The following is a 15,177-nucleotide window of genomic DNA, read 5'->3' as shown; positions in this document are numbered from 1 at the left end:
ACTATACGGAGTTATATCCCAGATTATAGAACATTTCTTCTTCCTATTTGAGGTATTAGGCTCGGTGGCGTGTTTCTATTGATAAATAATTCTGAAATTTGAATCTCATAGACAGTTCATAGGATTCCTTGGACGGGAGATCACCCCATCGCAAGGCCTCTACATACACGGGACAACACAAATGGAAAAAACGCAGAGAAGCATCCATGCCTTGAGTTGGATTGAAACCCATGATCCAGTGTTTGAGCGGGCAAAGACACGTTTAAAAGCCTTCGCCATAAAATGTTCTGTAAAATGAAATATCTACAACGTCTTGGAATCTGAGGATTCTTTGCAGTGGTTCAGGAGCATGTGGAAGGTGATTGGCAACATCACACATTCTTCTCTGGCAAAAGAAGACATATGGAAAACTCTGATATAACGTATCACAGAAAATTGAAATCGTTAAGGCCTTTCTCGCTTTATTTATGTTCTTTTATTTTCAGATTTGCTCCTTTCTTTCTTTGTGTGTTGGCGACACAAATAAGTAGGGGATAAATTTGCATCTACAATGTACAATATTATATAATGAGCCATCTTCTTCTATATCTTCTGCACTTTCATTTATGTCCTTTCTTGGCACCACATTTTTTCAGATTTCTTGGTTTGTATGTAGGCATGAAAGGTAGGTAGGAGAAAAAATTGCATCTGCAACAAGAAAATCAAACAGTGAACTGCAAACATTTATCTATATCTATAAAGAATTATTATCATTACGAACACAATGTAGGCTTTTTCTGATAATCCTTGTCCTGCTTGGCCATCCTCTTTCTCATTATCTATTCATTCTTGAGAATACATTTGTTCAGTTATTCCGGAATCAGGCATGTTTTAAAAATGGCTTTTCTCTCTATTTATGTCATTCATTTGTGTGATTTCAGTTCTTAAGTTTGGATCTCGTCCCACAAGTAAAAAAAGTAAAGGTATCCCTGTAACAGGCCGTTGAGGCCCATAGGATTGTGAGAAATTGAGGTTCACACATTTTCTAGACAATCGGCTCACAGATGGTAGCAACGTTGTCAGACTTACGCGCCGGTCTCTCTTTACCCCCAAGAATATTCCAACAATATTCCTGATAGTTATTTCTGTTAGAGGCTGAGTCGACCCCAGGGCCATAGTGCCGCTGGAAGGATTAGGTAAATTAAAAAAAATTCAGTGACATCATCGGAACTTGAACCCTCGATCTTCCGGCTTGTAGCATAGTGCCTCAACCAACTACACTACTGCATGCCCCTCTCTTCCCGAAAGTCCCAGAAAATCCCCCGGACAAGACTTAAAGGATGAAATGGTAAAATGGGGATCTTGCTAGCCCTTGAGAGAGCTGCTATGCTTGTAGCTTCTATATTGTAATATTGCACGGATTTTTCAGTCGGGTTTATAGTCGTCGTGCTGATAACAGTATATTGATGGTATTATATAACATTTTCAGATTCGAAACTTTGTATCTGCGCTCCATTTCCAAATACGTTGTGTGTTGTAACTGAGAAAGTGTCTGATTCCTGTGTTCGTCGCTTATATCTTTACCTTCTGACCAATCCCATCCCCACAGGGAAGTCGTATGTGCTGGTTGTATCACCTTCTTCAGCTTCTAACTTCATCTGTTGGTGCCAAGCGGTAAGGCCACGTTCTTCAGCTGTACCTAATCAGACAAGCCAATATACAGTGTAAAACACGAAAGACATCTGACAAAACTGCAGTACATGTGAATGTACTGATATTTCAAGTAGATGCCTACGTTTGCGTTTAGTACAATGAGCTGAGTGCACTCAGGCTACAACGAATAGGATGTGAAATTCAATTCGATTCAATTATTTATTATCTATGTGCTGAGCCAACAGCCGCGAGGCCAATTACAGACGCAGCACAGTACAGATAGAAGTAGTTACATACTCGACAAACACAACATTAAGTCAAAGAATAATTAAAGGTTATATTGAAGGAAAACAAAGTAATGCATATGATAAGAGAAATATGTGTATGTGTGTAATAGAAGTTCTAAAGGAAAAAACTCGGCCAAAATGAAGTCCGACATATTTAATATCCTATCATAAATTTTGTCTAAATATGTCAGGTGGTTTTGCAGATGAACTGTATAGCCAAATTTATAAAATCTCTCCATAAACATTATCTTCTTCAACACAGGCTAATTATATCATGCTTTTACGAAATATTTTGTCCTACGCTTTTTGCATGATACATGCTCTTGAAGTCTGTTAAGATAAGAAGGTAAAGCTATCCTTGTACAAGGCCATGAAGGCCCAGAATGTGTTGAAAGATCAAGGCTCCCACATTTTCTCTAGACAGTCGGCTCACAGATGGCGGTAAGGTTGTCAGCCTTACGCTCCGGCCACCCTTTATCGCTCAGGAAGATTCCTGGTACTCATTTCTGTTAGGTGCTGAGTCGACTCGAGGGCCATAATGCGGCTGGAGGGTTTACGTGAATTGAAAAAGTTCACCTCATCGGGACTCGGACCCGCGACTTTCCGGCTTGTAGCATCATGCCTTAACCAACTATACTACCGCGTGCCCCCCCTGAAGATTGTTATATCTGTTAAGTGTGCATGAGAAAACTAACGGAAAAATGATGCAGTACTGCATTACAAGCAAATGGAAAATTAATTATTCTTATCAATAACAATTCTTTTCCGGATATACTGTACGAGTAGGCTCAAAAACAAAGGTGGAAAACGAGCACTCGACAATGTCGTCCACAAAATTCCCAATAGCGTTGTTGACAATTTAAAAACCTTCTTTTGCCGGTAGATTTTCAACAAAATGTAAACTTTATTAGACAAAATGTGTAAAACTGACATTTCAGCGGTATAGTAATGAGCAATACTGAACTACAACGAAGCCTACGGAACTGTTTATAGGATATGTGAAGAAGTCCTCTTATTGCCTTACGTAAATTCTGATTCGTAATCGGTCAACAGGACTAAAAATCAAAATAATCCATCAGCGTTACGCGAAGACCTCTCACGACGAATTTCACCAAAAATCTTAGTAACGATTTATCATATAAACAGAAAAGTTCGTATATTAACTCATGTAAAGCAGGTTCATTAATTGATCAATATTACTAGGAATCAAAATATATAACTGGTTCCACGCATTTATTTCTTACTTTGAATTTCACTGATATCTGATTAATGGTTATGAGTGACCGCCTCCGTGGTCTAGAGTTCCTGCATACAGATCCAGAGGTTCCGGGTTTGATTCCCGACGCTACCAGATTTTCTGAGAAATACAGAGTCTGGAACGGAGTCCACTCAGCCTCGTAAGGATAACTGAGGTGCTATTTCAAGGAAATAACGGCTCCGGTCTAGAAAGCCGAGATTGACGGCCGTGGGGATCCGTTGCGCTGACCACGTGACACTCTCTATCCGCAAAAGTTGTCACTAACTTCGCCGACAAGCGGCGGTCGCCCGGTCGGTATATTTCGCTTGCGGACTAGAGGCTACAAAGTTTGTTGTTTGATATACATCAACTTTTAATCTATTTTCTTCATAAAGTATTCTTTTTATATCAATATGGCTGAAGTCTTAATTGCTCCACAATGTGTAATAAAAGCCTCCAATATGGAATTAAAAAATGACAGGTGCCTTAGGCGCTGATATTTTGTCATTGAGGGACTGACAGATGAACAGGCGTGACCTTCACGCAAGGCGTTCATTTTTATAATATTTACAGTTAATGTCGAACATTTTGTAGTTATGACAGGCAACAGCGAGGACTAGCTCTGAATACCGAAGCCGTGGTATGAATTACTTTTTACTGAAAAAAGAAATAAATATTATGTCTTAAATCTTCAGGAGCAGCAGTAAGTTCCAGGTATTTCTAGGAAACACTAGCTTTATATTGTGCTTAGGTATTTTTAGGCTTTACTACTAGCCTATAACTTGTAATAACAAAGTTCGAGCGTTTGTTATAAAATATCCATACTTCTTATTAAGAAGTGTAGCCAACATATAAATTGTATATCCAGTTGAAATTAATCCAAAAATCTAGTTTCGAAGTATAATACCGTATACTTTATTTATTACAGAATTTTCTCATTGCTTAGTTTAAGTTCAGTAGAAATAATTATTCGTGCGCTTTTCTTGTACAATTTCAGCATCTTTAATTAATTTTTTATAACAATTAAAAATCCAGCAAGATATTTATAGATAGTTACATGACATTCTGCAGGTTTATTGAAATCGGAAAGTTTGACAGCTTACCTGGTATGAGATTGTCACACAAGCAACCAAGTATCCCCCCTACCAGGATACTTGTGCTGAGTAGGACAGTGATAATGCTGTCAGCAGTTTCATTACCAGTCTGAATTACATGTGGGTGAGACACCATCCATTTAGGAAGAACCTTCGCAAAAATGATAGTGGAATTATTTTACATACATTACATCACATTACATTACTTGTATCCAAAGTTAGTAAAAAATGACCATAAGATGTGGAATAAGTCATAAAAACGCAAAAACTTACATGTACAGAACAACTGAGGTTACACATACAAGCAACAAACAAACTCCGTGGTTTTAGTCCGCAAGTGAACTATACCGACCGAGCGACCGTCGCTTGTCGGCGAAGTTAGTGCCTACTTTAGCGGATAGAGGGTGTCACATGGTCAGCGCAACGGATCCCCATGGATTCTAGACCGGAGCCGCTATTTCCTTGAAATAGTTCCTCAATTATTTTCACGAGGCTGAGTGGACCCCGTTCCAGGCCCACAACTTCTCAGAAAATCTTGTAGCGCCGGGAATCGAACCCAGGACCTTTGGCTCTGTAGCCAGGAAGTCTTACCACTAGACCACAGAGGCGATCTAAGGTTACACATAAGGTATCCAAAAATACATCCACACATACAAGTATGTATCATTATTGTCGACGTGTGCTAGTTACACAAACCTTTAAAAGGGTGAATCATTTTTAGACAGCAGGAATTTATCAACGGGTTGAATTAATATAAATTTAAATACCGTTTCAGTGTCACTTTAAATTGTGCTTTTCCTTCTAAGACTTTGGCGACTACAGTTATATTTCTGGACATTATCTCTAGTCCTTTTTTTTTTGTTTAAAACACAATGTTTTGGAAACTGGATTCTGTCTCCGTCTTCAGGTAAAACCTACTCAGTTGGGCCCAATCGATGGAGCTAATCCCTATCTCTGGACACCAGCACCAACACATGATATGAGATACGAGTACTACACCGTGTATCAGAATTCCACGCATATTGTTCTGAATGGCCCTATGCAGTTATTTTAGTGTTTCGCAATGCAGCACTGTCGTTATCGGTGTCTCTTGTTTCATAAATTCCACCATTAGAACTCCTTTCTGCCCCCCCTCCAAAAATAGTTGCCATCAGCTTTCTGGCAAGCAGACAATGTTTATTTAATCTTGTTCAGCTTGTCTGGCGAATGTATGTGCAACTATTTCTTAGACTCCTCTTTGGTTTCAATGTTCGCAAATGAAACCCAGGTTTCACCACCTGTTGCTCATATCTTATGACTGAGAATTTCGTCGCTGTCCTTGTGGTATTTCTCTGAAAAGCCAAAACCGAAGCCATTCTCTGCGTTATACGCACACGCGTAAGCATTTCCGGAACCCATGTTGCGCAAACTTGTCACAGCCTAGCCTAACTACTATAATCTCATAGAGTGCGTGAAATTTACGAAAATTCACATGAAAATTCTGAAATTGTGTAGCGCCTTCTTTCATAAACTTTTTGGTCAACTCTTTGAGAAAGATCATCACTCGCTACAGATGGCTGACCGCTTGACTCTTCATCGTGAACATCTATTCGCCCATCTTTGAACATTGTACACATTGCCTGACAGTTCCTTTACTCATTATATTTTGGCCGAAAACTGCGCATGATTCACGATAGATTTGCGCAGCAAACATGTTTTAGCACAAGGAAAGCATATAACAACGCTAATTTCGCAACTGGCGATTGTTTGTCGCAGGACACATCATAAGTTACTCTGTAGAGACAGGAAGAAACGCTAGGTGACCAATAATATGATAGTTTACAAGGCAGTGAGTCATGTGGCGGTACCTCGCATGCGCGAGCTTTCGCTCACTCCTACATTAGTTGTCTAAAATAAACGAATTCTGCTTTCCGAATAACACTCATATCATATTCCTACCTGCACTTAGATCTCCCAAATGATCTGCCCCTCAACGTATACTGTGAAAATATAATTGCTGTGGCCCGTGTAAAATGAGGGGTTAAATTTCACCCTCTAATTATATTATGTTGAATAATATAGTAAGGTTAAACCGAAGTTCATCCTGTATATTCATATACAAAATAGGTGAGTGGCTTACCAGAGAGAAGAAAATGGAGAATCCAATAATATAGAGATTGCGTGCCGAGTTTAGGTCCACATACTGCAGAGCTGACAGTCCTGTAAAACAGACCAAATTTTTTAGTTTAATCATCCCCCAAAATTTTGGAAACAGGTCTTTTACATAGTGCTCCATAACCGATTTTCCTAGTGTAGTGAGGTTTTCTTGACATTTGATAGAGCGTGGAGAAACAGCAAGTAGCTTCTTACTTTGTAAATGTACCTGCTATAGTTTTTTGAGATATTTCATATTAAATTGTCGTTTATTTTGTATAGAATTGAAAACGAAGAGTCCAGAAAACCATAACAGCTATATATACTAAGGGAGGAGTGGTTTTGTTTCTCTTGGGTCTCTCGCAAAAAAACCTTACATAGACTAGGACGAATGGTTCTCGAGCAATAAGCAAAAAGACTGTTGTATTACGGAGGTTCCAAAATTATTTTCTGATACTTAAACTGCAAAATTTAAAGTTTTTAAGTATCTAAAATCTCGCCAAGAATGTCCACGACCATCATGCCAAATTTTGTCGGAATAGGTGCCGGGGGTTTGGAAATGCCCAAAGAAAGAACAAACAAAAATACGCACTTTTCTTTAGCTATTAGAAACATCGACATTTTAAAACATTCTCAGAGAGACGAAGACTTACATTTTATCTTCGGAAAGTAGGCCGTTATTTTCCATAATTAATATTATACAAAACAAAAATGTCATTCAAATATAGCTCATGGTGCAGGAGAAATGAATTCATATTATCAAATATTAAAATAACTACGAATGAAAAGCGGCGCTTAAAAGAGTGTTATGTTAGCAGCACTGAAGTGAGATTATTAAATTGAAAATATGGAATACATCACACGGTTTAAATTGCAATAGATTATTTAATTTCGTTATAACGCCATTACTTTGTGTTAATAACGTCAAGAAAATAGTTACTACACTTTCTAATAGTACATGTGCATCATATCTGGACATAATTGAGAAAATGGCAAGTTCTCTCAGATTTCATGTGACAAACATGATAGAAAATATCTACAGATATGCCTCCACAGTCTTGATTCGATGAGACGAAAACAGACCCAGCTTTGAAAAAACTGATGCTTTTAGATTGGGAGACCAGGCTTCGTATCCTTTATTGTGGGCCTAACCACATTGTTAGCCTGCTCTAACAGTCATTGTTCTGGTTCAGTTACTATTGTTGTATCCCGAAGGATAGTGATGGGATATACTTGTAGACCGAGAGAAAGTCTGTGGTTTGGAATCGCTGGAACACTTAAGAATTGAAATTCAAGTCTTCAGAAGTCGGTTGTGAGGTTAATTAGAACAAACGTATTGAACGAAATAGTCATACAGGGTTACAGCACGAACATTATTGAGTACTGATTGATGAACAAGTAGAAAGACGTGAATGCACTATGCACCAATGCGGTAGAAACCGGCAAGTAGTGAGAGGGTGTGTTGAGTGTAATGCTCGATGATGCACTGAACTGCACTAATAACAGTAATGACACACAAAGTGCGTGAAGCGAGTGATGGTACGAGGAGTCCGACCGAAGTGAACAAGTCAGAAGTCTATCGTGATGTCCGCTGTGGCTGGCAGAGCCCGAGTTCTTAGAGGGATTCGAACCCCGAACTTGGTGCGTGGATACCCAGAGACACGCCTACAGAGGGGGTAGCTAGAATCAGATCCACATTTGATTCGTCATCCTTAAAGAGGGGTATGGCCATTCAGCTGTAAGGAGTACTGGATGGTCATACTTACTTACTTATGGAGCTGAGCCCTTCTTGAGGAGCCGCCAAATCTGCAGCTACTCAAGAATTCCCCGGCATTTTATGGAACCCGTAGGTTCATTACCATGTTGACAAGAGCCCTCCACTGGTCCCTATCCTGAGCCAGACCAATCCAATCCATACCATCCCATCATATCTCTCTAGGGTCATAGGAATTCTAAATAATAATTCCAATTAAGAGGATTTTTAAATCACGAGGAGAGAACACCTGCAGGTAGTGCCCTTAAGCACGTTTCTCCCAAAAGGCTGAACCTCTTATTTTGTAATTACACAGAATTAAGGAGTCTAGACTACTCCATACAGGAAACGGACAACATAGAATAAACAAGTAGGGTCGCCCGTGGTGCATGGTACACGCTCACATCTCGTAAAAAATAGGCGGGGGTTGAATACATATTACACTATATCAATTTTACTGCAGTATATTCATCATCATCATCAGTAATCTGTAAGACGACAGGTCCACAGTCTCTTCCAAAACAATCCCTCCACTTAATGCGATCTAGAGCTTTCTCCTTCAAATGACAGTATCCTCTTCTGTCCCCAAGGTCATCCAGCATCTTCTTACGTCTTATTCCTCGTCTTCTTGTCACTTCTATCCGCCCCTCTATCTTTCCTTCAGTAACTTCTTTTAGAAGGCAGTTTCTGCGTAAAACATGACCAATCCAATTAGCCTTCCGTTTTCTTATTTCGTGTAGGGTATTCCTCTGCTCACTGACTCTAATTAACACTTCTTCATTTCTCACATAATCGGCCCAACTGATCTTCTTCATCCTTCTCCCTTAATTGATTTAACAATGCTCTGTCTTCTTCTTACATTGTGCAGTATTGAACTCCACCATGAAAGTGAACAGTGAAACGAGAAAAAAGAGTAAGGACGCAGTATCAACGTATTTCAGGGTGCTCTGACAGCATTTGCCTGGAGGAACTAAGCAAATCTCAGTCAAGATAGCCGCTATATTGACAACAGAACCTTTCAAATACGATGCAGCATTGCTAACCCCCCCAACAATGACATTTATCACCACGTCGTTCAGATGAGATGAGCAGGTCATGAAATGCATCATAGTCTTGGGAAATGCATACGTTAATTTTAGTGCGAAAGCCCAGAGTCGTAGATGCGAGAATAATATTGAAATTGACTTTAAAATATAGGATGTGAGGGTGTGAACTGAATTAAGCTAATTCAGAATAAGAGTGAGTAACGGACTCTTATGAACACGATAACGGACTTTTGGGTACCATATACGATGATGTTGATGACCTGATCGACTCTGAGCTTCTCAAGAAGGAATACGATTCATGGAGTTAGTTCTGCATATTTCCATGCAGAATGTAAAGTAAGTAAAATCCTGTGAGAATTCTAAGGCCTCATCGAGAATCGAACCCCGACCTTGTGGCTTGTAGCATAGTGCCTCAATTGAGAAAGTTAGGCCATATAACTTCTTGGTTATAGAAAGATCCTACACACTCATTACAAAAGAGCTTGACTTTACCACATCAACAGCTAAGAGCCTGAAGTTCGCGGGTTCGATTCCCAATGATGTTATTGGATTTTTCATTTGACCTAATCCTTCCAGCCGCACTATGGCCCTGGGTTCGACTAAGTCTCTAACAGAAATGAGTACCAGGAATCTTCCTGGGGGCAAAGGGCGCCCGGCGCTTAAGGCTGACAGCCTCACTGCCATCTCTGAGCCGATTGTCTAGAAAATGTGGGAGCCTCGACATCTCACAACCCCATGGGTCTCCACGGCCTGTTACAGGGATAGCTTTACCCTTTATACAGCTTCGCCAAACAGCAGTATTAATCACACTTAAGAATAATCCTCATCTTATCAGTCATATGGAAAAATCTGCTGTGATGGTTCTTTTCATAAATTCTCTCTTTTCCTGATTATTTATAAACTTTTTCTTTCATATGAACCTCAGTTTTGGTGCTCTAAGGTTATTCTTTATTATGTCTGTTATTAAAATATTAGGAAGGTTCTTGTAAGGCAAAAATTAAAAGAGAAAAAATTTGAAATTGTGTCCCCTACAGTATCATTCTTACACTCGTCGTTATGTAAGGGAAGAGACGGTAATAATTTACTTGAGTGAAGTAACAGGTATGAATTTAATTACTGGATATTATTAGCAGGTTCTTTAAAATATAAGTAAAATATGACACACTCACCGAAAGCTGCAATCATACCAAACATGACACAGAACATTCCTCCCACTACTGGCTGTGGAATTATAATGAAAATTGCCCCAAACTTGCTGATAAGACCCTGGATTATCATCAAGAAAGCAGCATACTGGATTACTCGCCTACTGCCAATCTGTATCAAAAGAATAATACACAAATTTGATATATGATATTAGTAACTAAAATATTAGGCCGCGCCGTAGCTCAAGCGGTTAGTAGCTGGCTTCGCACCGCGGCGGCCCGGGTTCGATCCCGGTTGTGGTCAAGTGGGATTTGTGTTGAACAAAGTGGTGCTGGGGCAGGTTTTCTCCGAGTACTTCGGTTTCCCCTGCCAATCTTCATTCCACCAATTGCTCCACAATCACCCTCACCTATCATCTGGGGCTGGTACAATAGGCCAGAAGTGGCCGCAGTACAAGGGACTTAGTCCTACCCCACTAGCAATAAACAAAAACTAAATTATTAAGTGTGGGGTAAAATAAATTATGTATTTAGACAATATAAATTTTATATTTTTAATTATGTTTACAGTGGAATTATAATTATTTTCTTTCAAGATTATAGTCCTTTAATTATCCGTTACTAGCGGAACAATTTTAACAAATTTTTTTATTTTCTGCAGAAGTTTCACTGTGTGCCATGAATTTTTCAGAGTGTTAATTTCAAATTAACTTCATTCTATGTATTGAATGTTTGAGCAGGAGTAATTATGGTCTAAAAATTGTTATTTTGAACTTACCTTTGTGACTCCAATTGCACCCACATTCTCTCCAAATGTGTTGGTGCCATTTCCACTACCCCAGATTCCTGCTAAGATAGTGCCCAATCCTTCTGTAGCGATGCCCCTGTTTATGGCATGAACGGGTGGTGGGGGTGCTCCTGAAATTATTACATGCACAGAATGGGATGTTTTATATTGATTTCAGCCTCGGTTTATTAGAAGTCAGGTCTTTCTAAACTTTCCGACACCCAGCCTTCGTGATAGGGATCCACAGGCTTAATAATGTCTGCACAAAGCGTGTATCACATTTTCCAGAACAAAATCGGTGTAATCACATGTAATAAAATTTGGGTTGTTACAAATTGTTTAAGAAGCTGGAAAAGGATTACAATTTCCTTAAGATTCCAAATAACTTTAAAGTACTTCATCTCTAAATAAATCCAGAACGATCTAATTTAAAATAAAAATGCTGTCAGTACTTACTTACTTACTCATGGAGCTGAGCCCTTCTTGAGGAGCCGCCAATTCTGCAGCTACTCAAGAATTTCTCAGCATTTTATGGAACCTGAAGGTTCATTACCCTGTTCACAAAGCCCTCCACTGGTCCCTATCCTGAGCCAGATCAATCCAATCCATGCCATCCCATCCTTTCTCTCTAAGATCAATTTGAATATTATGCACCCACCTACGCCTTGGTCTTCCCAGTCGTCTCTTTCCTTCTAGCTTTCCTACCAATATAATATATGCATTCCACGTCTCCCCAATTCGTGCTACATTCCCTGCCCACCTCATCCTCCTTGACTTGATCATTCTAATTATACTTAGAGAAGAGTACAAGTTATGAAATGTTGTCAGTATTCCATACACACACACACACACACACACACGTATATATATATATGAAACAGCAAATATTGAAAATATCGGAAATACGTAGGATTTGAGGTTCTCGCATCGGTGGTTATGAAGAGCTCTATCTTCTTGGGTATAACGCCGTGCAGTCCGTTGAAATTCAACCGACGTTTTGCTTGCTGCCTGCTTCATGCTAGTTTCGTGCTTGGCTTAGTCTTCAACCCTGAAATGAGACGAAATATTCTTCCTAAACGTCGGTTCGACTTTCAACGTACTACTCGGCCTTATATCCCGGATCACAGAACCCGTCATAACCACTGGTCTGAGAATCTCAGGTCCTTCATAAATTGTCTCTTCGAAAAAAAAATATTATTAGGATGACGAAATCAAGAAGAATGAGAAGGGAAGGCATGTGACATACACGTGGAGTTGAGAAACACAACATTTCAGTTGGAGTAACTGAAGGGACCTCATGGGAGGAGGGCAATATTGCTGTGATGTGAGGATGAGGATTGAAATTACATTGCTCAGTACAGGTCCAGTTGTTGTGGGCCCTTGTGAAAATGGCAGTGGACCTTTGGGTTCTTCGAAAGACGTATAACTTCTCGGTAGCAGGCTAACTATTAATTTTTCCCCATGAAGTTACGAAAGTCACTGTTAGTCCTTGTCATACCGCACATCCTTGCTGTAGTGGGGTAGTAACTGATAGACTCTACAGTGCAAGCCAAGACGCCTGCCAGCATTCCCAGCACACCTGCTGCAGTGACTGTCGGCACACCCCACTGCCCTGGAAAATGAACGATAAAATTACATCCGAAAGAAATATTACAAATATTAAAGGCAGTTAAGACTGTCAGGGACCTTTTTATATGTCTAAAGAACCAAACCTTATATAATAATAATAATAATAATAATAATAATTTATTAAAATTCTTCGTAACAACAGTTGAATTACAAACACAAAAATACGTAATAGACGGAAAGAAATATAAAAAAGTCAAAAGTAACAGTTTCACTAGAATTATACAAAGGAAATTAATCGTCCAGACAAACCGTATTCCTATTGAAAACATAGACTAAATGACATGTGCTATTAATAGCGTTAGCACACCTGACTGAAGAACAGAACCTGACACTATTGTTTACAGTAAGAATGGAAAAGTTCTGTTTAGTTCAGTAGGCACAAGAAGAGGAACATTAGTCCCTGAGAGAATGACAGGATTTTTCTCCTTAAAACGTTAGAAAGAAAAAGAACATCAGGATGGCATTGTCTGAATAAATTATTCTAAACATTCCAGAATAAAATCATAATTGCGAGGAAGGCCAGTTTGCTAAAATCGACAATAGTGCAAAGTTGCAAATTTCATTGACATATTTCTTGCTAAAATCGACAATAGTGCAAAGTTGCAAATTTCATTGACATATTTCTAAGTTTATTGGAATCTGCCAAAGTAACGTTATTCTAGGCTCCAGCGTTAGGAGAAGGAGGGCGAATTCTGGGCGCAAAAGGAAAGATAGATTTTCAGCTAATGTGAGACAGTTGCACTCTTCTAAATTTGAGTGATTACTTCTTATTTATTTCTGTACCATAATTGAAAACAGATTTGATCACGTCTTGAAAACGCCTACTAAAAAAACGCACATTTATTCAACCACACATACGCGCAGAATTGCCCAAATATTCAGGTAATATTTCGCAAATTGAGGAGAAATTCTGCATACTTCAGAGAATTACATATTATATTACCTGAAAGAAATTTAAAAATATCAATAAAATGAATTTAAATGCACACATACGCTTTAAAGGAGCCGGGGTAACATAGTCGGTATAGCGACTTGCTACGGGCTGGACGACTGAGGGGTCGGAGTTTGAGTCCCGGTAGGGTCAAGAATTTTCTTTTCTCCAAATCGTCCAGACCGGCTCTGGGGTCCACCCAACCTCCTATCCGATGGGTACCTGGTGTTCTTTCCTCAGGAGTAAAGCGGCAGGGGCGTGAAACTGACCACTCACCCCCCCTCCAACTAGTGCCGAGGTCAAGAAAATGTGGATCTATGCATCCACTCCTCCATACGCCTTCATGGCGTAGTGCTTAATTCGTTGAGCACAGGGACAACTTTACCTGTACCTTTACTTTACCCTACGCTTTAATTATTTCCAGATCTATTATCCATTTCCACACACACTTGGATATTGGAATTGGCACCCCACCTCCATGAGGTGTACCTGAATTTGAGTAATATCTGCCCCCATGAAGCACGGCTTAAGGGTTGAGATAGAAGTGTGGCCAAGTATCGTGTCTTTCAATATTTTATGCGGGAAGCCAGGAGGGGCATCATTTGAGCCTTCTTAGTAATGACACAGAGTGCAGAGACATTTCTGACCCTAGTCAGAGGTGTCCTAGGTATCCTGAGAGTGACATAAATGACGTTAGTAACCTTATTAGCGACATTATCTTTCTTTCTAATCACCGAAGTAAATGCTTTATCAGCAGAACCCTTTTATTTCCTTGGCACTACAGCCCCAGTGGGCCTAGGCCTACCTCCATGAACTTCTCCGTTCACTTCGGTTTTTCTAGATCTTACACATTCGGTAGGACTCCTTGGGCGGGTGATCAGCTCGTCTCAAGGCCTCTACCTGTACAGAGACACAGAAAAACGCACACACACAAACTAAACATCCATGTCCTGAGTGGGATTCGAACCCACGATCCCGGCTTCCAACCGAGGGAAAGCAGTACATGCCTTAGACCGCTCGGCTACCGTGACCGGCAGCAGAACCCTTAGCTGATGTAAATATACGAAGTTCGGAATTAATAGCTTCAACATAACTCCTGGAAGGTTTCTGCTGAGAGGCATAATAATTCAGTTTCTTTATCTGAGTTCTTGCCAACAACAAATACGCTGTAACAGGCGAACACAATCGGTGTATACAAAACTAAAAACTGGACTAATAATTAAATTCTAAAATGTAAGATAAAAGAAATAATAATGTAAGAAGTTCACGCGTTAATAGAGACCATGAACTGAAATGGACTGAAGAAGAAGAAAGTTTCCTCAAGGATCGCAGTACTTACTAAGAATCGGTTGATGCTTTATGCAGCTCTGATGCGCTTTGAATAATGTCTAGGTCTGAAAGCTTTATTCTCATTAAAAGCGGAAAATTCCACAATTTTCTTAGTGGGTGCAAAGAGACCAACAGCATCTACGAGATAGAACGATAGTTGAGTTTTTCCTTGTA

General features: G+C 39.6%; 1 protein-coding gene across 1 annotated transcript in view; it reads right to left on the bottom strand.

The window, feature by feature from the left end:
* Positions 1-451: 451 nt before the first annotated feature.
* Positions 452-15,177, bottom strand: part of LOC111871653 (solute carrier family 23 member 2) — a 44,699-nt gene continuing 29,973 nt past the window's right edge. Inside the window, exons 7-13 of the mRNA XM_023864890.2 lie at positions 12,613-12,726; positions 11,106-11,245; positions 10,352-10,499; positions 6,370-6,449; positions 4,260-4,401; positions 1,564-1,678; positions 452-687 (exon numbers count right to left, since the gene is read on the bottom strand). Of these exons, the coding sequence (XP_023720658.1) occupies positions 600-687; positions 1,564-1,678; positions 4,260-4,401; positions 6,370-6,449; positions 10,352-10,499; positions 11,106-11,245; positions 12,613-12,726 (827 nt within the window). The 3' untranslated portion in view covers positions 452-599. The remainder of the gene's footprint in view (positions 688-1,563; positions 1,679-4,259; positions 4,402-6,369; positions 6,450-10,351; positions 10,500-11,105; positions 11,246-12,612; positions 12,727-15,177) is intronic.

The sequence above is a fragment of the Cryptotermes secundus genome, unplaced genomic scaffold, assembly GCF_002891405.2.
Source record: "Cryptotermes secundus unplaced genomic scaffold, Csec_1.0 scaffold202, whole genome shotgun sequence".
NCBI lineage: Eukaryota > Metazoa > Arthropoda > Insecta > Blattodea > Kalotermitidae > Cryptotermes > Cryptotermes secundus.
The sequence above is the reverse complement of the archived record's forward strand: the minus strand, read 5'-3'. Positions and strand labels throughout refer to the sequence as shown.